This window comes from Clarias gariepinus, chromosome 1 (genome assembly GCF_024256425.1).
Source record: "Clarias gariepinus isolate MV-2021 ecotype Netherlands chromosome 1, CGAR_prim_01v2, whole genome shotgun sequence".
NCBI classification, from domain to species: domain Eukaryota; kingdom Metazoa; phylum Chordata; class Actinopteri; order Siluriformes; family Clariidae; genus Clarias; species Clarias gariepinus.
This window is the reverse complement of record NC_071100.1, coordinates 18,381,514-18,408,334: the sequence shown is the minus strand read 5'-3', so window position 1 is coordinate 18,408,334 and position 26,821 is coordinate 18,381,514. Positions and strand designations below refer to the sequence as shown.

General features: G+C 42.1%; 1 protein-coding gene across 1 annotated transcript in view; it reads left to right on the top strand.

The window, feature by feature from the left end:
• LOC128520545 (Fc receptor-like protein 5) overlaps positions 1-26,821 on the top strand; it is a 192,135-nt gene that overhangs the window by 87,824 nt on the left and 77,490 nt on the right. Inside the window, exons 10-12 of the mRNA XM_053494830.1 lie at positions 194-226; positions 2,230-2,262; positions 16,438-16,470. Coding sequence (XP_053350805.1) covers positions 194-226; positions 2,230-2,262; positions 16,438-16,470 — 99 coding nt within the window. The remainder of the gene's footprint in view (positions 1-193; positions 227-2,229; positions 2,263-16,437; positions 16,471-26,821) is intronic.

Genomic DNA, 26,821 nt, shown 5'->3' with positions numbered 1-26,821 from the left:
GATAATTTTATAGATGACGTTCATATTACAGGGTTTTTTTTTATTGCCACTGCCGTATTCATTTATTTATTTTAATTTTGTTATTTTCTTTACTGGATATTTGTTTTTATTATTTTATATGTATGTAACGTTTAACATTTTAATGTGCTACTACATGTTTAAATAATAAAATAATGTTTTTTTTTTGTGACAGCGTCTACTGACTCTATGCCTACGACTGAAATAAGTGAGTGACAGTTTATTACTTTAGTTTTTATAACACAAAGTATTTAAGCAATTTCAGCTTACAGATTTGTTGATTTGTTTATTAAAGACCTACACTCTACCTGCTTTACATTAAAGAACCTTTATAGTTTCTATCTGTTTATTGCTATTTGTTATCCTTTTTTTTAAATCATAAATACTCTGATTCCCTTAATTTCTGTGAAATTGGTGGCAACATTACCTAGTTTTCGTTTTGTAAATTTGTCTTGATGGAGAATAATCCTAATTTCGGAAATCCTCAAAAAAGCAGAGTTTGAAAAATTTGACAGAATGGCATCCAGGATTCTCCTCGCAAACTTATTTTGCAATAAAGTCAACTTCCGGGTGTGTGCATATGTGCGCGAGTGTTTGTGAGTATAAAAGTCGTCTTGCACTGACTTACGAACAAAACTGACCTACAAACCTGCTTCTGAAATGGAATTAATGTGTAAGTAGTACCTGTGTTTAAAGTGTTTCTTGGTTTTATTTTTGATGATTATGGCAAACCCAAAATTTAGCATGTCAGAAAATTCTTAATTAAGACCAATAAATTCAATCCAGTTGTTGGGCTATGCGACAAACTAGATTGAAATGTCACTCAGTGGGACAAAGTCTATTTTTTTTTTGGAAATCAAAGTACCAGAGTCTGGAGGAAGAGTCCTTTGATCAAGTATTGAGTGCTGTTCATGTTCATACTTTTCAGGTGTCCAGCATTTCTGTGTTAAAAATCTTCTTTTATTATTGCTCAAAATTAAAAGAAATAAACACTTGAAATAAATCTGTCTGTGTGTAACGAAGCTATACAATATATGAGTTTAACTTAAATTGAATTAGTAAAATACAGCATAACCTTGGATTACAAGTATAATTCCGCGTGTCCATAAATGCTGGATTAATTACGGGGAAATGAGAACCCGGTGAGCAGACGGGCCGAAAACGGGGGTCTGGGGAAATGCACATGACGGGCTAGGGAAAACATGAGCACATGAGGAGAAGTGACAGCGTGGAAAAAAGACGGCAGCCAGGGCGTGAGTCATGACATAAAAATAATTAACACAAAATATTAAGTAAAAATAAAACAAATTAACATGCACTTTACCTTTAAAAAAATAATAAATAAATAATCGTTTTCTAATCGTAAAAAGACTCTGTTCCCTTTCTCGATGCTGCATGAAAACACTGGGGAAACATCTCCTTAAAAAAATAGCGTAACATCTAAAAAAAATAGCGGTTAATATTAGCCTTTAAACAGGCAACTAGCGCAATCAATCATAAAGACCTTTCGGCACGCACCCTACCTTTCGGCACTCCCCAACCTTTTGACATGCCCATTACTCCGATTTGCAGCTACGACCTGTCTCCTTAATATGCTCTGAGATGTGTATTAGTTTTAAAATGCAATGAAATGTTTGTATTTATAGTACTTAAGACTGAGGTTGGCGAGTAAGTTAACTGCACCATAGGATCTTAGGTGTGTAATTTACTGTTTTTAGTTTTGTCAGATTTGTCACTAACAAGGAACTGGTCGAAAGAACCTTAAGCCTTTATCCTTTTTACAGCTTCAAAGCTCTTTAGAGTTTTTAAATAACTTTTATATTAATGTCAGAAACAGACGATAACTATAGTAAAATTAGGATAATTAAGGAAGTTAAACTAAGGAAGTTAGTGAGTAGGCATGATAAAGCCATGAATGCCATTCCTGCATTGAATCAGAGGTCTTATACCTATGTCCCAAGAGAAATGGACATCTCGCCATATTGTGGTGACGCTGAGAGGTACAGCAGGTCAGTCGATAATTTTATAGAAGACGTGCATATTACATGTTTTTTTTATTTTTATTGCCACTGCCATATTCATTTATTTATTTTAATTTTGTTATTTTCTTTCCTGGATATTTGTTTTTTTTATTTTATATGTATGTAATGTTTAACATTTTAATGTGCTACTACATGTTTAAATAATAAAATAATGTTTTTTTTGTGACAGCGTCTACTGACTCTATGCCTACGACTGTAACAAGTGAGTGACAGTTTATTACTTTAGTTTTTATAACACAAAGTATTTAAGCAATTTCAGCTTACAGATTTGTTGATTTGTTTATCAAAGACCTACACTCTACCTGCTTTACATTAAAGAACCTTTATAGTTTGTTTCTGTTTATTGCTAATTGTTATAAATTTTTTTAATCATAAATACTTCCTTAATTTTTGTGAAATTGGTGGCAACATTACCTAGTTTTATTAATATGAAAATGGCCGTTTTGTAAATTTGTCTTGATGGAGAATAATCCTAATTTCGGAAATCCTCAAAAAAGCAGAGTTTGAAAAATTTGACAGAATGGCATCCAGGATTCTCCTCGCAAACTTATTTTGCAATAAAGTCAACTTCCGGGTGTGTGCATATGTGCGCGAGTGTTTGTGAGTATAAAAGTCGTCTTGCACTGACTTACGAACAAAACTGACCTACAAACCTGCTTCTGAAATGAAATTAATGTGTAAGTAGTACCTGTGTTTAAAGTGTTTCTTTGTTTTATTTTTAATGATTATGGCAAACCCAAAATTTAGCATGTCAGAAAATTCTTAATTAAGACCAATAAATTCAATCCAGTTGTTGGGCTATGCGACAAACTAGATTGAAATGTCACTCAGTGGGACAAAGTCTATTTTTTTTTTGGAAATCAAAGTACCAGAGTCTGGAGGAAGAGTCCTTTGATCAAGTATTGAGTGCTGTTCATGTTCATACTTTTCAGGTGTCCAGCATTTCTGTGTTAAAAATCTTCTTTTATTATTGCTCAAAATTAAAAGAAATAAACACTTGAAATAAATCTGTCTGTGTGTAACGAAGCTATACAATATATGAGTTTAACTTAAATTGAATTAGTAAAATACAGCATAACCTTGGATTACAAGTATAATTCCGCGTGTCCATAAATGCTGGATTAATTACGGAGAAAGGAGAACCCGGTGAGCAGACGGGCCGAAAACGGGGGTCTGGGGAAATGCACATGACGGGCTAGGGAAAACATGAGCACATGAGGAGAAGTGACAGCGTGGAAAAAAGACGGCAGCCAGGGCGTGAGTCATGACATAAAAATAATTAACACAAAATATTAAGTAAAAATAAAACAAATTAACATGCACTTTACCTTTAAAAAAATAATAAATAAATAATCGTTTTCTAATCGTAAAAAGACTTTGTTCCCTTTCTCGATGCTGCATGAAAACACTAGGGGAACATCTCTTTGTTCAACCGGTTGTGAAGCATGTGTGTATCAGATATGCCAAATTTTGGCTCATATAACCTCGGTCAGGTGACGTCATCTGATAAGGTGCACCTGCTGGTTATAAATAGGAGTGAACCGGAAACATCCTCAGTTCTTTTTGTCTTCAAGGACGGCATTGTGTTTGCGTTTGTGTGCAAAGCAGATACACACACACAAAAAAAGAAAGTGTTAGATTACTCACCAATATGGTAGAGTTTGAGAGGAGATGCGTGCCTCCGTGTGAGAGACCTTTTTTGGACGGCGATCTCTACTCTGTTTTTAAATGTTTGGGGGAAGAGCACACTCTCCTCTGAAGAGTGTGTGCACTGTGATCTCCTCTCTATTAAGGTGCTTTGCACGCAGCTCGCTTTTTTTAAAGGGAAACCGCTAGCCATGTCTCATTGGTGGGGTTCACGTGCCAATCTGGCAGACACACATGAGACGGAATCCTCTCTTTCTCTCGCGCTTTCGCCAGATCAGAAAACTTTAGCGTCCACTGCACCCAGGCACTTCTTGTGAATGGGCACAAGAGACTTCCTCTCTTACCGCAGGAGCAAAATAAAAAAAAAATTCCCCGAGCACTCAAAGTGAGACAACAAGTTTCTGTCGGGTTGCAGGCACAGTTGTCTCCTGCACATGTCGAATCAATTCTCAATACCCTAAAGGAAATCAGGCTAGGCCAGAAAGTGATTGTTCATTACTTTCAGAGTGTTTTAGCTCTCATGGCAGCTGCGTTCACGGTGATACCCTTGGGCCTTCTGTACATGAGATCGTTTCAGTTGTGGCTAAGTGCCAGGGGATTTTATCCAAGGGCCAATCCCTAGAGGCAAATAAGGGTTACGCGCCAGGGGATTTTATTCAAGGGCCAATCCCTAGAGGCAAATAAGGGTTACGCGCCAGGGGCTTCGTACCCCTTCTACAGTGGTTACCTAATCGTAATGTTGGTTCCACCATTGCGGCGCTCGGTGGTAGCATTTGGCTTTGTGCATCTGCTGGCTTTTACAGCTGAGTGGCGCTATATAACTACAGACTGACGCCTCATGCCTTAGTTTATTCTCTGCTGGATTAATGAGACGTTCCTTTAGAACTGTACGTAGTAGCGGATAAAATCAAGTAGGCTAAAACACTAGTTAAACAAATTCATAATCACAGAACTAAAATGACAGTACAAATGTAGAATTTAAATTAAATTAAATCTTATTAGGATCAAATTTAAACAAAATAAATAGTAACACAGTGAGCCTTTAGATTTTATCACGTGTAATTAGAAAAGACGCGTGTAGGGTTTTGTGTCATCTTATATCTTGTGTTTTTTAAATTTGTAGTAGATTTATTAACTGAAACAAATGACCATAAAATTATAACATTGTCAGGACGTTCTACTGCGTCAGCTAATGTCGGTCATTCCGCTTGTGTTTTTGCATTATGATAAAAATTAAATGCAGTAGACTCTTATGATCTGTAACGGGTTCGACCCATGTTGCACGGGCGGCACCATAAAACATGGACACGAGGCGAGGTCTTACGGGGGGGGGAAAGATCATTTATTTAGGTAAAATAGGAAAGGAAACTGTTGAAAGCGGGAGAATGGAAAGAATGGTTGTGCATGTGCAGTTTCGGGGGCATTGCGGGCACACAGCTGAAGATAAGTGGCGGTGGGCGGAGTGGCAGAACTGAGCACGCGGAGGCAGCGCTCCTGCACGCTCCCTCGTGACGGCGCTTCTCACCAGGCACGTGCACACAGATCAAAGGGGGCTTGAGCACCTGCCCTTTTTATTCCTGGAGAGAAAGTGCCCTTTTTTCTGGGGTGTTTTTTTTTTGAAAAATAATATATATTCCTGTTTGCGCACAGCTTTCCTGTCAAACAAATATATTTATTGAAGAATAGTATATCTAAATATCAGGTCAGGAGTTCTGAAGCGAACAACCCCCCCCCCCCCCCCGCAATGTTTTTCTTGGCTTGTGCTGAGGTGAGTGGAGCTGGTGATGAACAAAAGATTAAACTACCAGTGCCTCAAATAAGGCTCGAATTTACTGCTGATCAGCCAAAGACAAATATATAGTAAACCTGTGTTTTGCTAGCATGCATGCCTCATGAGCTACTCGACTAGCTAATGTGTAAGGGATAATCGCTATATATTATCCCGTTTATTACATGGCTACCTACCAAATAAATAATTATTTTGACACAAAATATCTAAAGGGAGTTTACTGATTTAAGCCCAATTGTAATGCTTCCGCTAAAGAAAATAGTCCACTCCGTCTCTACGGTTAGAATCCTGTGAGTCCATACTGTAGCAACGCTCTGTTCTTCATGTTCTTTTTTACTCCACACAGCGGTCTTTTATCAAGAAATAACAGACCGCATTCTACATTGAAATTCAACCAAGACATCATGTAATAAAATAAGTTAGTAATAAGCTTACTAAATAAGCTCAATAAGGTTACTAATAAGCATATATCATAGCATTAATTGGTGAATTTAGAAGAAATCTACAGATGCAAACAGATGGAGGATAGATACACTCTACAAAATGCAGTAAATCTGATTAACTGCATCTGGTACATTAATCAATAAAACTGAGTAGAAATAAGTTAACATTAAAAATAACAATATTTATAAATTAACTATTTATTTATGAGTAATTTAACTTAAAAAAAAAAATCTCTAAACCTTTATAAAATAGTACAACCACAAATACATACATGACAATGGCAAAATAATTAAAATGATGTAGTGCCTTGTGCAAAAAATAAACAAATTATTAGTAAAACACACCCCTCTGTTAGATGCAGTTATTTTGGTTATTCTAATCTAAATATATACTTGAAACTAGTAGCATAGAAAATGTTTTTAAAACATGCACATTGTGGAATGGTTTCCTTTGCTGCTCTATAAACCTAGTGAATACTAAGGAGACCATGGTTTCTGTGTGAACTGATTATTTTGTAGACATCTTTTGAAAATTAAGATAAAATTAACTTTTTAAATATATTTTTTTAAATAAAGTCAGTGTTGTGTTAATATATATACTTTTTTGTTTAAAAAAAGAAAAAAAATACGTAATTATGAGAAGTGCCCTTTACTGTATTTCACTTGAGCCCCTGCCCCTCAAAATGTCTGTGCACGTCCCTGCTTCTCACGCTGCCGATGGCCTACGCGAGTCCTCTCTGGTGCAAAAGCGTAACACAAATGTCCTCGCAGCCTTTTTCTCTTCAGCAGCGGGGCTGCGAAGGCGGGCACGGTGTGGGAGTGAAGATGGCGCGGAACCTCGCGCAGCTCTTTCTCGCGCTGTCCTCAGCGCGGAGATCAAAGGGCGAAATTCTAGTGTCCTCGTTTAAAATCCCTGGGCCGTGTCACATCGCCTCACTCACATGCTTCTTTCATATTCTCCATCACATCACGTACTTCCCAGACATCGGACAAAACTTCGCGCTTTGCTTTTATAATGCGGAGCAAGCCTGAGATCATATTAACGTTAATTATGTGTGTTGTATGTGTTGAAGGCGGGAGAATGGAAAAAATGGGATAAAGGTTGTCCTTGTGCAGTTCGGTGTATGGGGGCTGTGCCACACTGGCATGCGGGCACACAGCTGATAACTGTCAGTGCGCGGAGTGGCAGAACTGAGCACGCGGAGGCAGCGCTCCTGCACGCTCCCTCGTGACGGTGCTTCTCCCGCTGTCGATGGCCGGCGCGAGTCCTCCCTGATGCAAAAACTTAACACAAATGTCCTTGCAGCCTTTTTCTCTTCGGCAGCGGGGCTGCGAATAGGGGGCCCTGGTGCTGCATACTGTACATATTATTTAGTACAGGGGTCGGGAACCTTTTTGGTTGATAGAGCCATGAACGCCACATATTTTAAAGTTTAATTTCGTGAGAGCCATACAATATGTTTAAAACTAAATACAAGTAAATATGTGCATTTTATATAAGACCAATAACGTTGTTATGCTGTTGCTAACCAATGATTAATAAAGTACTTCTTACTATTAATGCGATTTCTGGTGCTGCATGGTTTTGCTGATGGCTTTGTAGTCTGGTTGATACGTGGTGAGGTTAAGTTTTATGAAGGCTTTGAGACTTCCATCCGTTAAACGTGAACGTAGGTTGGTCTTAATGTTTTTTAGATGTGAGAAAGACTGCTCACATGCATATGTAGAGCCAAACATTTGCCATCATGATGATACCATCATGAACAGTTCTTGCCGACAGAGGCATGTCTTTTATTCGTTTGATTATCTTGTTTTTATCCAAAAAGTCATCAAAAAGTTCATTGGCAACATCAAGCATGAATGTTTTGGCATACTCCCAATCTGTGAATGGCTTTCTGTTTTTTCAAAGTTTCTTCCGTTTCTCTCATTGCTAAAGCACCAGCAAAGCTAGCCGGATTCCAGTCACCTTATTGGGTCCACATACGGAGTTGCTGCTGACTAGCTTGCACTCTGCACAGTGGCTCTTGACATGCTTTCTTCCTTCTGTCCCCCGCAGGATATTTTGATGCAAATGTAGTATGGCGCGTTTTGAAGTGCCGCTTTATATTTAACTGTTTCATCGATGCAATTTTATCATTGCAAATTAGACACACTGCAGAACCTGCTCTCTCCACAAAGGTAAATTCCTCTGTCCATTTCTGCTGAAAAGTACGATAGTCCTCATCTTTTTTTCTTTTAGCCATCTTCTTCGATAAAAGGGTTTCTGCAGTTAGCTAGCTGACTACTTGATTGACCTCACAATGACCCGTGTACGTTACGCATTATCCAATAAAAATTTGGTGTTGTCCCAGAGGATAGCTGTGATTTGCTGCATCCACCCGCGACCATAAACATGAGCGGCAGGGAATGAATGGATTGAAATACATGAGAATGTTTTATATTTTTAACGTTATTTTATTTTTTTTATTAAAGATTTGTCTGTGAGCCAGATGCAGCCATCAAAAGAGCCACATCTGGCTCGCGAGCCATAGGTTCCCGACCCCTGATTTAGTACAACAAAACTTCTCCGCGCTCTAGAAAACTTCATTAGATTGCGTAAATAAAAAGGAGGATAACGATACCGGCTTTATATTAAACTAACATATATTGTAAATAAACAACAATAACCCATGTTTAGAAAATATTTCTTATTAAGACAATAGAAAATGATCCTGCATCTATTTTTGGTGTGCCAGCTGTCACTCCTTTTATACCGTTCTTTATGTACTGTAAAACAAGTGCATCTGTAGGAATAAATTGTTTAAATGTTTGTGTAATGAGCTATTGATCAGTGATTTATGTAAATGACTCTGTTCAGGTGTAAGTAAATGCGCATTGCGGCATCTATTTTTATTTAAACCATTAAACTATTTTCTATTTAAATAAGCAAGCTTTTAATTTTACTACTTTAACCATACTGTAACCATTCTATTCATGCCCTTTGTGTATTTCAAACACAAGAAAATTAATTATATCCGCTGTTTTAACCACTACAGGGACATCACAGCCAGCGTTAGTTTTCAGAAAGACCATAAAATTCAAACATTGTCAGGAGGTGCTACTGCGTCAGCGTCAACGATGTCGATGCCATTTATCAGCGTTCGTGTTTTTGCGCATGTTTTAGCTCACGTTTAAAAAGGCATTTTTATTTAGATTATAAAAAATAATCCTGCATCTGTTTTAGGTGTAAAAACAATGCAATTTATGCTATCATAAGGAAATTTTTTTTCTATTGCAAGGATTAAAAACGGTAACAATATCAACTTTAGAGATTCTAGAATCCAGAAGATTAAATTTACACAAATTTAAAATGAGGCCTTAATCTTCAGAAGAGCCTCAGATCCAAGATGTTTTTAAAATGGGGAGAGGTGCATTTCAGTTTCTCTAAATGTATAGGTGAGAACAGCTGATTCACACCTCGGGAGGGTGAATAATTTGCATTTAAATGTTGTCTGGCATTGTAAAGCACACACTAAAAGAACAACAACCCAGGATTAACAGGAATAGGAGGCTCTGATTATACTGCACAAATATTATTTAGCACAACAAAATTCCTCGGCGCTCTGTTAAACTTCATGTGTGTGGTTGGCTATAGGAAATTAAAGAGGATGATTTTTATTTAGACTATAAAAAAATTAACCTGCGTCTATTTTTAGGCGCACTTCCGCGTTGTTGCGCGCGCGTCGCACTCACACCGCGTAGTAAAATCCACTGTTACCCCAAGTATTTTATAGCGCGGGGTGCAAGCCTGCGATCATTAGCAAGGATAGCTCACCAGCTGTGCCAGCTCCTTCGCATATCTGAAGGGGAGGCCGCCTAACTAGTGAGCGAGGAGCGATGTTGATTTGGGCCACGCCGTGACAGGCTAAAAAAACTGTTGTCCTCAAAAATTTAACAAATGAAGACTCATGGCCTTTATAAGACTTAACTTTTATTCAAGCGCACTCAAAATAACGAAAAAAAACATTATGATTTTGTAAGTGTTGTAAGGTGCGCTGTTCTGTATTGTTTTTGGTGAACTTAAGCATGTCAGAAAATGAACGCAAACGATTTTTAAATGGTCAGAGTCAGTCTGCTTGGTGTTTTCCTGACGTATTCATAATCATTAGTCTACTTCTGCCGGTGCGCTGTGGAAAACCTTATGCGTGTGGCTGAGCGCTGATTTAGACTACGGAGTAAATTAAAGAGGAGGATTACGATGTCAAATCGAAGCCCTGAGCCAAAACCTCATTTATTTAAATCAACAAATATTATAAGTAAAAAACAATAGTCCACATTTAGAAAACGTTTATAAATTCTTTCCGACATGAGTTGGTCCGGTGTTATGTGCAGAGCGCCGGGAGATTTCCTGAAGCTTCGAAATCGCTGGGGCATTTTTTCTAAATAGATGCTATCTTTAATAACTGATGGAGAGTTTGAGCTGTATACACACGCATTCCTGCCTAAACAACCCTTAAAACCACACCTGTGACACACTAACAGTAATATTTCAAACATTTTGCAGGCTGCCATTTGGAGAAACGAGAGAATAATGAATAAACCAATTGTTGGTTTAAAATAACCAAACCAGGTGTTCATTTGTAAACTACATCTCATATGAGCCAACATGAGTGACACAACAATGTGTTTAAAGTACCTGAAATAATCCAGAACTTAAATAACATAAACAGATACAGAGATACACTATATAACAGTCACTATTGTATTTACTGCAACGAGCGAAAAATGGCAATTCGCGCCACTTGGCGGCCATTTTTACGAAGGACTTTAAAATGCAACTCATTTATTTTGGCCGCTGACCTTTTTACACGGCGGTGAGTGCGACGGTAATAACCATTCCAATTGAGTAACTACTGTATGTGGTTCAGACCCCAGATTCTGACTTTGGGTCCCACTCTAGGTTCATTTTGTCATCACAAGACGCTAACGACAGACACTTCCCTCACGGGCTGGCGTGCGGTCTTAGAGGGCTGCCCAGCCCAAGGGATCTTCTCGTGTGGCACATCAATTGCCTCAAAATGATGGATCTATTTCTAGCACTGAAATACTTCCTCCAGCAGTTGAGAGGCTACCATGTGCCTAGTGCGAAGGGACAACACTACGGTAGTCTCGTACATAAATCGCCAGGGACTCGCTCGCGCACCAGTGCACTAGTTTCTGCTTTGGGCACAAGACAAGCTCCCAGGACAAGGGTTTGCACCTCTTATTGATAGTGCCCCATTAGCTGCCCAGAGTGTGGTTCTCGGATCTAATATCTCTCCTCGGCGGCTCACTGTGTGTGATTCCAGTGAGGAGGAATCTTCTGTCTCAGAGGCAGGGGATGATATTTTATCCCCAGCTTAAGCTCTGGAACCTTCACGTCTGGTCCCTGAGGGAGACCAACTTAGAGATGCTGCTCTGTCAGCCAGAGTAACTGAACTACACTAAGTGCTAGGGCTCCCTCCACTAAAAGAACGTATGCCCTCAAATGGAGTGTATTTGAAAGTTGGTGCATGGCATGTAGACCCAGTCCACTGCCGAATTGTTTCAGTGTTAGAGCTTCTACAAAAAAAGTTGTCCTCGGGCTTATGCCCTAGTACTCTCAGAATGTACATAGCCGCTATTTTGCCTTGTCATGTTCTGACTGAGAGGGTTTCTGTGGGAAAGTACCCTTTAGTTGCCCACTTTATTCGTGGAGCTAAACGGTTGGGGCAGCCACTAGAGCTGTGGACCCTTCTTAGGACTTAGTGCTTGTGCTCGAATGTCTTTTGTTGGTTTTTCTTATGGCCATTACTTCTCTGAAGAGAATTGGGGATTTCCAGGCTTTGTCAGTCTCCCCATCCTGCCTAGACTTTGCCACTGGGCTAGTCAAAGATATTCTGCATTCTCACCCGATTTATCTTCCGAAAGTTTCCTTCTCGACCATGCACCCAGTTGTCCTTGAACCCTTATGTCCTCTGCCTTTTACAGCTCTGGGGCAGGAAAGACTTCACTTATTGTGTCCAGTAAGTGCTCTTCAGATTTACGTCCACCACACTAGCCAGTGGCGTAAGCCAGAGCAGCTTTTTATATGCTATGGGGGCCGCAACCAGGGAGCGGCCGCCACTAGACAAACGCTGTCACATTGGGTGAGAGATGCTATTGCCCTAGCCTACGAGGTGCGTGGTCACACTTCGCCTCAAGGAATCAGGGCTCATTCGACCAGGGGGATTGCCTCATCAATTGCTCTGGCAAGAGGTGTCCCTTTACAGCTAATGTGTGTGATGCAGCAGGTTGGTCCTCTCCGCACACATTTGTCAGATTTTATAGTTTGGATGTCCATGCTACTCCAGGCTTGTGGGTTCTCGAGTCAGCATCCCGAAGTGATGTCTGAGACCTCTTTGGCTATTGTGCACATGCTACACAACCCTAGGGGTCCAGACACTTGAAGTGCGGCATAAATCTGTGTGTATGTGTTGCTTGCCTACACGCTCTGACCATGAAATAAACATGTGTAATTTTATATTTAGAGCTGTGTTTATGTTAGCTGAATTGGGAACTTTGCACCTTTATACTATGAGCTGAATATCTCACCTTATCTCATGTGTGTGGGTTTGTGTGTGTGTGTGTGTGTGTGTGTGTGTGTGAATGTGTGTGTAAGTGTATGAGGGACAGAGAGAACGAAAGACAGAAAGAGCGAGAGAGAGATGTAGTGGAGTAATAAATAAGGATGTGTACATCAGAATTATTATTTTATAGCACTATTTTTCCCAGTTAAACCTTGTATTGTAAGCATAATTAATTCCAGAGACTTTTAATCCAAAGCACTCTTATATCAAAGCAAATTTCCTCCTAAGAAATGAAAACTCTGATGAGAGACAGGAAAAATAAAGTTACAATTTATTAAAAGATTTTAATCTTCCAGTGTCACCTACTAATAACGCGGTTCAGCGGTCATTTGACCGCCTATTGTTTTGAATGGGAAGCTGCTGCTGACACATAATGATCGCTAGATGGCGCTTTCACCAAGAGCAAATAGTTTAGCTCCAAGATCAACTTGCACTTGGACAATGCGCCATTCATTCCTGCGCTGATAATCAGCGGTATCTTTTTTTTCATATTTATCTTAGAAAACCTACTACAGAGTCTCTAAGGGGACAAAGGAAGAGGAAAAAACGACAGAAGAAAAAACAAGTCATGTTTTGCATTATAACCCAAAGTTTTTGGCATGACATTTTTCTGCCGTTTTTTCTCCTGCTTTGTCCATCTAGGGGCTTCGTACTATAACAAAAAGGAAAGCTCAACTTAATTTTATATCGTATGGAGAAAATTTATTAGTTTGTTCATTCTATTGGAAGCTTCTGAACGTCTCGGAGCAGCGATTTAGTTCTGCGCGATTTAGAATTTCGCTTCCGTGAAATTATCGCTAAAACAATATTAAATTTGTATAAATCAGATCTACCACAGCAGATAATAAACTATGCTATGTCATGACCGAAGCAAACACCACGATTATGCCTCCTTTTGTTCAGTGTTGCTAGGCAACGGACCACGCGCCTAATCGGCGGGAACGTGGTTCACTTGGCTGCGGTGTATTATAAACCTGTGGAATGTTTCACTGCTTATGTTCATGTAATAAAAGCGAGGGAAGTGTGGAAGTGATGTGTGGCCACTGAATGAGAACTAAACCAAAGATTTTGGTAACTACACCGAGTGTAACATCTGCATAGTGACACTAAACAGCTGAACACCTTCACTTTTCCGTTTACCTCTGAGAAAAAAAGCTGTATTTTGTTTGTTTATATTCAGAGTAACACCTTCCAACCACCTCTCATAGTCTGTTGTTAGTTTTAATGATTTGGTAGAAACTAATTATCACTACATAAGTACCCCAACACCATTGATCATGAGTTTCAGCTGAAACTAATTCTATATATATATATATATATATAGTGTGTGTGTGTGCGTGTGTGTGTGTAATCGAGGCTGGCTCTATTCAGGGGCAAGAGGGGCAGGGCCCTCAACTAAATGTCTGCACATGTTAATATGTTCCTAAAATTTATATATTATAAGTTGATAAACTGATCTGCAGTAGCAGAAAAATCCAATGAAAAAGGGACACTACACAATACGGTATTAGATATCCCTCATGTCCCTCTGCTGTGCGTATTCATTCACAGGCTGCAGCGCGCGCGCGCACACACACACACACACACACACACATATATATATATACACACACACCTCCCCTGACGCAGTTGCAGCGTTTTTTCAGTTACAACAAGCACAGCGATGAGTATAAGAATAAAATAAGGTAACAGTTTGGTCTGTGTAGTTAGTGCCCTTGTATAGAATAAATAAATGAATAACACATTCCAACAACCTTTCAAGAGAGTGCCATAGTTTTGCAAAAATACTTGCAAAACATCAGCATACATTGGAGGGAACTTCTGAGGTGGTCAGTGATTTATGGCACGGTCGTTCGGAGGGGGTTGTGATCACACCTACAGTTCTTTTGTTCTAAGCTGTGGGTCAAATATCTCTTCACTTGAAATGGAAGCACAAAATTGAGGAGCAACATGCAAGGGATTTCAGCATCTCGACGCACAGTATAAGCTGTTTATAAAGAAGACAATTTTTTCATTTTGTAATCTTCAGGGTCAAGTAATAGCGATTTTATTTGAAATGTATATATACACACACACACACACACACACACACACACACTTGATAAGTTCAAGCTTAGAAAAAAACTGCTTCAAAGTCTTTTCACTCCATGACCGCTGAGTGTGGATAAAGACTATATATATATATATATATATATATATAGCATTATATATATATATATATATATATATATATATATATATATCATGCATCTTTATACATTTGGAATCTGCATCTACATTTTCTGTTGCATGTATAGAATTAGTTTCAGCTGAAACTCATGATCAGTGGTGTTGGGGTACTTATGTAGTGATAATTAGTTTCTGCCAAATCATTAAAACTAACAATAGACTATGAGAGGTGGTTGGAAGGTGTTACTCTGAATATAAACAAACAAAATACAGCTTTTTTTCTCAGAGGTAAATCGAAAAGTGAAGTTGTTTAGTGTCACTATGCAGATGTTACACTCAGTGTAATTACCGAAATCTTTGGTTTAGTTCTCATTCAGTGGCCACACATCACTTCCACATTTCCCTCGCTTTTATTACATGAACATAAGCAGTGAAACATTCCGCAGGTTTATAATACACCGCGACCAAGTGAACCACGTTCCCGCCGATTAGGCGCGTGGTCCGTTGCCTAGCAACACTGAACAAAACGAGGCATAATCGTGGTGTTTGCTTCGGTTATGACATAGCATAGTTTATTATCTGCTGTGGTAGATCTGATTTATACAAATTTAATAATGAGGCTTTATATCCTCAGGAGGGGTCATTACATATGTAATAAGTAAAACAATATTGTTCTAGAGATAATTTCACGAAAGCTTCTAACAGAATGAACAAACTAACGAATTTTCACAAAACGTTATAAAATTAAGTAGAGCGAAATCCCCTAAATGTCCTTATAAAATATCGCTGATTATCAACACCAGAATGAATGGCGAGTTGTCGATATATATATATATATATATATATATATATATATATATATACGTAAAATAAACTGCATATATGGAATAAAACCTGAGATAGTTACATATACGCACTGAATGACGCATAGATAGTTGGCGCGATTCCTTGCACCATCTGCTGAGAGAAATGAGAATCGCAGGTTCGAAAAGGCAGGAAACGTCATGCCGCCGCGCAGCTGTCAGCGATTTCACGTAAATAAGAGCAAAATAGCTTTATACTGGCTTTTACTGGTGCAGTTTTGAAAATGTAAGCATACAGGGTAATTAAGCTCACAGAACTGGGAAAAGTTATGAAAGGAGGGTTCTGGAATTTGATCGAGTGTGAAGTATTTTTTTTTTTTACCCTCTTGCGGTCAAATGACCGCTGCTCGGCGCTTCTAGTGTTAAAAACACTCGCAGACCAAGTTACTCACAATCCAAGATTATACTGTATTTCATTAATTAAGTATAAATATTAAAAGACCAATAAAATTATACTCAGTTAGATTTTTGTATCATTATTGTTAATCTTTTATCTTTAGTTTCCGTGCTGACACTTGGTGTTCCTAAAAATGAATAGTTAGGAAAAGAGGACAGCAGATGCACTCTAATTCAGACATGAGCCATAGTGACAAAGATCTAGAAATTTTAGAATTGTTAATTTTGCCACTAAATCAGTTTTCCACATTGTACTTCATTAGTAGTGATGGTTGAAATGACTCAATTCACCTCTGACACATGAACAGATACTGTTTCACATTTTAATGTCTTATTACATGTTTAAATGATGTTTTTTGGAATGAGTTCATACTGTGTGTATATATATATATATATATATATATATATATATATATATTTTTTTTTTTTTTTTTTGTGTGACAGTGATTACTCAACATCAGTCTACCCCTGTACCAGGTGAGTGACAGTTTTTAGTTTTTATAATACTTAAAGTTTTGGACAAACTTCAGCTTTCAGATTTGTTCATTTGTTTATCAAAGAGCTACACTCTAACTGTGCCTCATTATAAGAACTTTCTTTTTCTTTTATCTTAACGACTCTGATTTTTTTTTCTGTGATGTGGCACCATTAGCCAGTTTTATTAATATTTAGGCAAAACAAATTTTTCATTTTTCAAACAATCATTTTAACAGTTTACAAATATGTTTCAAATAAAGATCATGTTTGTAGTTCCTCAAACTGGTATACACTCATTAATATGAATTGATGTAGAAAGATATCGGAGATATTTTTTATATTTTTCATTGTGGTGACACAGTGACTCAGTGGTTACAACTGTTACATTTGAAGCTATGTATATATATATATATATATATATATATATATATATGCTGTCGTCCTGGTCAAGACAATCTCCTGAACTCCAAACTGAATGTCAGAATGGGAAAGAAAGGTGATTTAAGCAATTTTGAGCGTGACGTGGTTGTTGGTGCGAGACGGGCCGGTCTGTGTATTTCACAATCTGCTCAGTTACAGGGATTTTCACGCACAACCATTTCTAGGGTTTACAAAGAATGGTGTGAAAAAGGGAAAAACATCCAGTATGCGGCAGTCATGTGGGCAAAAATGCCTTGTTGACGCTAAAGGTCAGAGGAGAATGGGGCGACTGATTCAAGCTGATAGAAGAGCAACTTTGACTGAAATAACCACTCGTTACAACCAAGGTATGCAGCAAAGCATTTGTGATGCCACAACACGCACAACCTTGAGGCGGATGGGCTACAACAGCAGAAGACCCCACCAGGTACCACTCATCTCCACTACAAATAGGAAAAAGAGGCTACATTTTGCACAAGCTCACCAAAATTGGACAGTTAAAGACTGGAAAAATGTTGCCTGGTCTGATAGAGTCAGAATTTTGCATGAACAGAATGAGAACATGGATCCATCATGCCTTGTTACCACTGTGCAGGCTAGTGGTGATGGTGTAATGCTGTGGGAGATGTTTTCTTGGCACACTTTAGGCCCCTTAGTGCCAATTGGGCATTGTTAAAATGCCACGAGCTACCTAAGCGGTGTTTCTGACCATGTCCATCCCTTTATGACCACCATGTACCCATCCTCTGATGGCTACTTTCAGCAGGATAATGCACCATGTCACAAAGCTCGAATCATTTCAAACTGGTTTCTTGAACATGACAATGAGTTCACTGTACTAAAATGGCACCCACAGTCACCAGATCTCAACCCAATAGAGGATGTCTTTGGGATGTGGTGGAACGGGAGCTTCGTGCCCTGGATGTGCATCCCACAAATCTCCATCAACTGCAAGATGCTATTCTATCAATATGGGCCAATATTTCTAAAGAATGCTTTCAGCACCTTGTTAAATCAATGCCACATAGAATTAAGGCAGTAAACCCTAACCCTAACCCTAAGGCAGTATTGTGTTCCTAATAATCCTTTAGGTGAGTGTGTGTGTGTGTGTGTGTGTGTGTGTGTGTATATATATATATAGTAGCGTTTTTCACCGCTAAGCAGGCATTTGGAGAGACGGGTGAGCTTCCTTTCTGCCCAATGCAAATGGCTGGGAGTAATTTATTTATCACAGCACATAAACCACACATTGACATTACTAAAGACACACTTCTGACTCACACACACACACCCTGGCCGAAGCCACTAACCCAAACACCTTTCCTCGACAGGGTGAACACCTAACAACCCCTCCCGCAAAGCATGATGGTTAGTAGTGCCAAACCCCGCCCACGCCACACTGCCCCCACCCGAGCTGTGACCGTCCCCGGTCACGATGGCGCACTCAGTCCTGGAAGCGTGACGGTGGTCGGCGCTGGCGTTGTGAACGCCTGAGTCTTGTTGCGGGGGAAGGAGGGCCGCTACCCTCTCCCTGAGGCGGACCGGCCTCCCCAGAGTTCGAGGTCTCGCTGGCGTTGGGCTGGTAGGGCGCAAGACGGTCCTGGTGGAGCACGACCACTCGCGACCGCCCCGTCAACCTTACCCGGTAGACTACCTCAGAGAGCTGGGCGATTACCGTACAGGGGCCCACCCAGTGAGACATGAGCTTAGGCGAGAGCCCCCGTTTCCTTCCGGGGGAATACACCCAAACCCGCTCCCCAGTAGCAAAGTCTCGCCCTCGGCTGTGAGTGTCATACACGCGGCGCTGTTTAACACCGGTGTCCGCCAAGTGTCTACGCGCCAATTCGTGAACACGGAACAACTTGTCTTTCAAATAACAAAAATAATCCAACCCAGGCTTCGTGGGTAAATCAGACTGTGGAGGTGGCCCGAACACAAGGTCCACAGGCGTGCACAACTCGCGCCCGAACATTAACGCAGCTGGCGTCAGCTGTGAGGACTCCTGCACTGCTGTGCGATATGCCCACAGCACGAGAGGCAAATGTTCGTCCCAATCCTTCTGCCGGTCGCTGGTCAGCACGGCGAGTTGGGTGGTGAGCGTCCGATTGAACCGCTCCACGAGGCCGTCACTTTGTGGATGAAGGGGCGTGGTGCGGGTCTTTTTCACCCCGAGGTGCTCACACACCGCCGCAAACACCTCCGCCTCGAAGTTACGCCCCTGATCGCTGTGTAACTGCTCCGGGGCGCCAAACCGGCTGAACACCTCATCCACCAGCACTCGGGCGGTGGTGGAAGCGCTCTGGTCAGGCACAGCAAATGCCTCCGGCCACTTGGTGAAGTAGTCCATGGCCACTAGCACATACCGGTTCCCGCGATCGGAAATGGGAAACGGCCCGAGAATGTCCACGCCCACACGCTCCATAGGTGCCCCCACCCGAAAGTCTTGCAGGGGTGCGCGCGAGCGCTGGGTAGGGCCCTTCTTTGCCGTGCAGATGTCGCATCTGTGAACAAAGAGTTCACTATCCGTGTGGCAGCCTGGCCAGTAGAAACGAGCGCGCAACCGCCGCAGCGTTTTAGTGACTCCAAAGTGTCCCGCGCCCGCGTGCCCATGGACCATCCCCAACACACGTGCCCGCAGAGTCCGTGGCACCAGCAGCTGAAAAGATCCGCCAGCGCCGCACGGCCGTTTCCAGTGGCGGTAGAGTAAGCCCCCCCGCAACACGAGTCGATTAAACTGCGAGTGGAGGGCCTTTTCCTCTTGTCCCAGGTGAGCCACTGCGGCGTAATCCGGTCTCTGGCCCGCGTTAACCCAACCTAGTACCCGCTGCAGTGCCGGATCCTTTTCCTGCTCAGCAATGAGCTGATCACAGTCCATCTGCGGCACCGGCGGAACGACTACAGGTGATGATGTAGGCGACGCAGTAACTCGGCTGCACGCCGGCTCGGTCGGCTGATTATTAACGGGGGCTCCGGAGGACTGCGCAGGAAGAATGTTCTGATTCACGGGGGTCGGAGAATGTTCGATGACGCGACTACCCACGCGCTCTTCAACCCGCTCGCAGTGCCGACAACGCTCTTTGCTACACGGCCGGCGGGATAAAGCATCGGCGTTAGCATGCAGTTTTCCCGCTCGGTGCTGAACGGTAAAATTATAATCCTGCAACCGCTCGAGCCAGCGCGCTAACTGCCCCTTGGGCTCTTTAAAGCTAAGCAGCCACACCAGCGAAGCGTGATCGGTCCGCAGCGAGAAGGATTGCCCATATAAATACGGCCCAAAATGTTTAAGGGCCGCGACGACCGCTAGCAGCTCGCGCCGCGTGACGCAGTAATTTTTCTCCGGTCCAGACAACGCGCGGCTGAAGTAGGCGATAGCACGCTCTTTACCCTCGGAAACCTGAGACAGGACAGCCCCTAGCCCTACATCGCTCGCGTCCGTGTCGAGGATAAACGTACGTGACGCGTCAGGATATCCGAGAACGGGCGACGTGACCAGAGCTTCCCGTAACCGAGTGAAAGCGCGCGCATGCACCCCGTCCCAGCGAAACGGCTGATTCTTTTTTGTGAGCCCGTGCAGCGGACTAGCGATCGTGGCAAAATTCTTCACGAACCGACGATAGTACGAGGCTAACCCGAGGAAGGTGTGTAGCTGCGACACGGTTAACGGTTCAGGCCAATTCTGTACCGCAGCAATTTTGGCTGGATCGGTGGCAATCCCTTGAGCGCTAATCACGTGTCCCAGAAACACGGTCTCTTGCCGCAACAGCTGGCAGTTTTTCGGGTTAAGCCGCAAATTCGCCCGCCGGATAGCCAAAAATACCTCCCGTAGGTTAGCTAGCGCGACCTCAAACTCCTTGCCGTGCACCATTAAATCGTCCAGGTAGACGACACAACGATTGCGAGGAATGTCGGCCAACACTTTCTCCATCAACCGTTCGAACGTAGCTGGAGCGTTACATAGGCCGAACGGCATGCGCCGGAATTGCCATAGCCCTTGCCCGATCGAAAACGCGGTTTTAGGTCGTGCTTCCGGGGCGAGCTCTACTTGCAAGTACCCGCTACGCAGATCTAATGAGCTTAACCACGCCGAGCCCGCAACATGTTCCAGCACATCATCTATTCGCGGCAACTGATTAGAATCTTTGCGCGTTACCTCGTTCAACCGCCGGTAATCGACACAAGACCGCCACGATTCGTCCTTTTTACGCACCAAAACAACCGGTGAAGATCACGGTCCGGACGCTGGCTCTATGACGCCCGAGTCGGCCATCTCACGCAGCTTCTGCTCGGCTATAGCTCGTTTAGCTAAAGGAAGGCGTCTCGGATGTAACTGAACAGGAGCTGCGTTACCCGTATCAATCGTGTGCTGCACCAAATTAGTATGTGTGCGCTCGCGCTCATCTACCGCGAAAATGTCCGCGAACTCATGTAACAGGGACTTCACTGTGTCGGTCTGTGTCTGACTTAGCCCCACACTGCTACGCTGCATAAGCTCGGCCATTATTCTCGCTCGGTCTGCTACCGGATGTTTACACGGCGCGTCCACCGGAAGTTCCGCCCCCCGGGTGCGCGCTACTAACACGTCCGGCTGCGCTTTGGGAACTAGCAACCTGGCTAACCCGAAGTTACCACGTAACGTTCCGTCAGCGAGATTCAGTACCGCACCCCACCTTTCCAAAATGTCCAACCCCAAGATACAATCATCCTCAATGTCTGCCACAAAGAATGGATGAGAAAGACTGATTGCACCTACTTGTATTCGCACAGTGCGACAGGCCCGTATTTCCAAATAGCTCCCCGATACGGTGCGAATGGTCAAGCCTGGGGCCGGCAGCATACAACCGCGCTCGCCCTGTTCCAATACTCCCCAGCGCAGCAGCGAAACTGTAGAGCCGGTGTCCACGAGCGCCCGTAGCGAAACGTTGTCCAGGCCACAGTTCACGTAGACGCCGCGCGATTTCCTACACGTCCTGACCGAAAGTTAGGCCCGGCAGTTGGGGAAACAGAGACGGCTGTGGGAGGCGGCTTCCCCCCAGCTGGTTGTAACGGCTGCTGGGGTACGCTGTCCTCAGGACGGGGAACGTTGCAGCGGTAGTCCGGCTGTCCTTGGCCTCGGCGTCGTCCCGGAATCTCGGATGCTGAATCGAGGCCTAGCCGCGACGGGTAGCCCTGTCCCCGGCTAGGTTCACCTACCGAGCGGCCCCGAGCCATGGGAAAACGCTCGGCTCTTTCGCCGCGATGTTCTGCCATGATGGCCTCGGCACGCTCGGCTTCGCGTAGCGCCTCAGACAGGGAAGCCGGTGCCGCTAACCGGAGGTGCTCGCGCAGCCGCGCCGGCCGAATTCCCCGCAGGAACGCACGGCGAGCTAGCTCTTCCTGCTGGACGGGCCCGAATTCCGGGTAGCCCCGGCGAGCGAGAGATCTCACGTCCATGGCGAACGCCCCCAGTGGCTCGGAGGCGCTCCGCTCGCGGGTCGCTAGCTCTTCGCCCGCGGCCTCCTGACGGTCACCCGCGCCGAACCGGAAGTGGAGCGACTCCCGCAGCTTCGCCCAGTCCTTCCTCTCATCCGCCCGGAGGTCTTCCAACGACCGGAGCGCCTCACCCTCAAGCGAGAGAGCCACCCGGACGGCTGTTTCCGCCGGGGACCAGCCCGCAAAGTCTGCGGCTAGCTTCACCTGGGCGATGTAGGGCTCGACAGCGCCATCGTAGGACGGCAGGTGCAGCTGCAGGTCGCCTCGCCGGCTGACGGCGCACGGAGCTGTAGCTTCCTCCGGGGTGCGCTCTAACCCGTTATTCTCCATCCCACTTCTGACACCAATGTAGCGTTTTTCACTGCTACGAAGGGACCTGGAGAGACGGGTGAGCTTCCTTGCTGCCCAATGCAAATGGCTGGGAGTAATTTATTTATCACAGTACATAAACCACACATTGACATTACTAAAGACACACTTCTGACTCACACACACACACCCTGGCCGAAGCCACTAACCCAAACACCTTTCCTCGACAGGGTGAACACCTAACAACCCCTCCCGCAAAGCATGATGGTTAGTAGTGCCAAACCCCGCCCACGCCACACTATATATATATACACTGTGTTCCAAATTATTATGCAAATTGGATGTAAGTGTCATAAACATTAAATGTTTTTAAATTAAACTCATGGATAGTGTTGTGTCTATGGGCTCTTTGGATCACTGAAATTAATTTTAGACACGTGTGATAATTAGTTTGCCAGATAAACCCAATCAAAGGAAAAGTACTGAAGAAGGTTGTTCCACATTATTAAGCAGGCCACATGTTTTAAGCAATATGGGAAAGAAAAAGAATCTCTATGCTGCTGAAAAGCGTCAAATAGTGCAATGCCTTGGACAAGGTATGAAAACATTAGATATTTCGAGAAAACTTAAGTGTGATCATCATACTGTGAAGACATTTGTGGCTGATTTAGTGTACAGACAGGTTCGTGCAGATAAAGGCAGAATGAGAAAGGTATCTGCCAGACAAATTCATCGGATTAACAGAGCAGCTGCTAAAATGCCATTACAAAGCATCAAACAGGTATTTGAAGCTACTCGTGCCTCTGAAATCCCACGAAACTCAAGGTGTAGGATCCTTCAGAGGCTTGCAGTGGTGCATAATCCTACTATTCAGCCACCCCTAACCAATGCTTACAAGCAGAAACAGTTGCAGTGGGCCCAGGCATACATGTAGACTAATTTTTAAACAGTCTCGAGTGTCGTGCAACCCTGGATGGTCCAGATGGATGGAGTAGTGGATGGTTGGTGGCTGGCCACCATGTTACAACAAGGCTACGACATCAGCAAGGAGGTTCCAGAGTCATGCTTTGGGGCGGAATCATGGAAAGAGAGCTGGTAGGCCCCTGTAGGGTCCCTGAATGTGTGAACATGACCTCTGCAAAGTATATTGACCGACCACTTTCTTCCATGGTAATAAAAGAAGAACCGTGCCTTCTGTAACAAATTCATCTTCATGCACGACAATGCACCATCTAATGCTGCAAAGAATACCTTGGTGTCATTGGCTGCTACGGGCATAAAAAATCATGCTGTGGCCACCATCCTCCCCTGACCTCAAACCCAAAATCTTTGGAGCATCCTCAAGCAAAAGATCTTTGAGGGTGGGAGGCGGTTTGCATCAAAACAGCAGCTCTGGGAGGCTATTCTGACATCCCACAAAGAAATTCAAGCAGAAACTGTCCAAAAACTCACAAGTTCAATGGATGCAAGGGTTGTGAAGGTGATATTAAAAAAAGGGGTCCTATGTCAAGATGCAACATGCCCTGTTAGGATGTTTTTGATTAAAATAGCTTTTAATTTCAGTAAATATGACCCCCTAAAGCTGCAAATTTAAAAAAAGGCCATTTTCAGTTCTTTACAGCCTATAAAATGTTTTAACACTGTTGTGCATGATAATTTACAACAGTGCATTTTCAGTTTTTTATTTTTGAAATAAATATTGTTATCAATAGGAGGTTTGTTCAATAAAATTTAAATTATACACTAATGGTTGATAACTAGAAAATTATACCTGACTGTCATTTGCATTGACTAATTATGAAAATCAGATAAAGATATCATTTGCGTAAAAATTTGGAACGTAGTGTATATATATATATATATATATATTCCTGCAGATAAAAACAGACCTTTTATATACAATATTTTCAGTGTATAAGTGAATGTATAAAATGTCTAAAGTCCGGTATATTGTGTGGGGGTGCGGGAGAAATGAGGCCACACCTGTTTCAATAATTCAGTCCAGAAGCACAATGATAGAAAATGGCCATTCTGTAAATCTGTCTCAATAGAGAATAGTCCTAATTTTGGGCAAATCCTCAACAAAACAGAGTTCACAGTCCAATACAGTGAAAAAAATTGAAAAAAAAGTCAACATCCGTATGTGTGCGCGCGTGTGTAAAAGTCTGACACTCTTCCTTATCCTCTCCTGTCGGGAGTGATTATTTTCAAAGGTAAAGTGCAGGTTAATTAGTTTTATCATACTTTATATTTTCTATTAATCGTTTTTCTATTAATATTTTTGTGTTGTGGAACAAATCATTGGAGTTTTCATTATTTCATATGGGGGACAACATTTTATTGTAAAATAAATTTTCTTATGCGCGGTTACTGTTTTTGGCCTCATGGACGTGTTGGGAAAGGGGCCTTTTCTTTCGGCCACTTGGAAGTGTATGGAAAGGGGACTCACTTTGTCCGACTTACAAACAAATCTGACTTACGAACTTACAGATGTTACTCAACCAGAATTGCATTGCTACCATTGCGGCACACGGCGGTGGCATAGGAAGTTTGAGTTTGCCGGCTTTGCGCTGCTAAGTGGCTCTATAACCATAGACTGAGGTCTTAGACCTTAGTTCATTTTCTCAAGCATTAATAAGCTGCAGCATATCGGCAGGTGCACATAATACTGTAGATATAAATTCAAGCCAAACATTGCAATTAAACGAACGCATAATCATAGTACTAAAATTACAGTACAAAATTTAAATTTAAATTAAAAATAGTCATTTCTTATTTACATTGAATTTAATGCAGGTAAACATTAACACAGTGAGATTTTATCATGTATAATTAGAAAATCCCAAAAGGGTTTTGTGTCATGTTATACTTTGTGCTTTTTTTATGCTGTTACGATCATCATAATTTTCTTTAATAAATAATGAAAAATGTACATTTCTACATTCCAGTAGCACATAGTGCATTTCACACAGTTTTAGTCAATGCGCATGCACGCTGATTTTAACTTAAACAAATAAACAGACAGGATCAGCCATTAATTTCCATCAACTTGTTTGTGGTGAAATTAATGCAGATCAAATATAATACACCTGTCCATAAATAAAAAGGAATATTTAGACCTTTACGCAAAATAAATTTTACTTAAATATCACAGATTAAAAGAGGAAACGAAGACATGCTGAGCTTCAGTTTATTGTGATGCAGACAAAAGGTCTAGGAAGGAAACGGAGACATCAGTTTTCATTATTTTACAAGATCTGAATATATTCAGTAAATGTATGAATTACATTTGAAAAGTATCAAATCCAACTATCAAGTCTGATTTGATTGCCAACATTAAACATTTTTATTTATTTTATGTTTTGCTCGTGGAAAAAAAAATTGGCAGAGATGTCTGCTTGGTCTTGTTAATTCGTTTTAAAGCCCCCAATTCTGCCAATTTCCCCATCAGCAAAACCGGTTTGATAATTTCACACCTATATCGTGAATGAAAGATGAGAAGTACCAAGAAGGTTTAAGAGCACTTCATGCTTCCCCCTGCTGACCAGCTTTATGGAGATTCTGATTTCAATTTCCAGCAGGACTTGGCACCTGCCCACACTGTCTACTAATACCTGGTTTAAGGACCATGGTATCTCTGTGCATGACTGGCCAGCAAACTCGCCCGATCTAAATCCTGTAAGGAATCTATGGGTTATTGTCAAGAGGAAGATCTGAGACAACAGACCCAACAACTCAGAAGAGCTGCAGGATGCTATCAGAGCAACCTGGTTTTCCAATAAAACCTCAGCAGTGCCACAGACTGACCGACTCCATGCCACATTGCTGCAGTATTTCATGGAGCCCCGACCGAGTTTTAAGTGCTGTACATGTTTATACGTTTCAGGTGTCCAGCATTTCTATGTTAAAAATATTTTTTCACTGGTCTTAAGTAATATTCAAATTTAATCAAAAATCATCAAAATAAAAAAAATAAAAAACACTTTTAAAACAGTTAGCTAAAAAAACAGTTACCTAAAAGTAACTAATCACTATTAGTGTAAATGTTCCTCATGGCTTTATTCAGACATACTGTACTACTTATGTAGATGTGTAATATTTACATTCTCACAAGATTCTAAAGTACTTAATGTGTGTGAACTACAGTATGCAG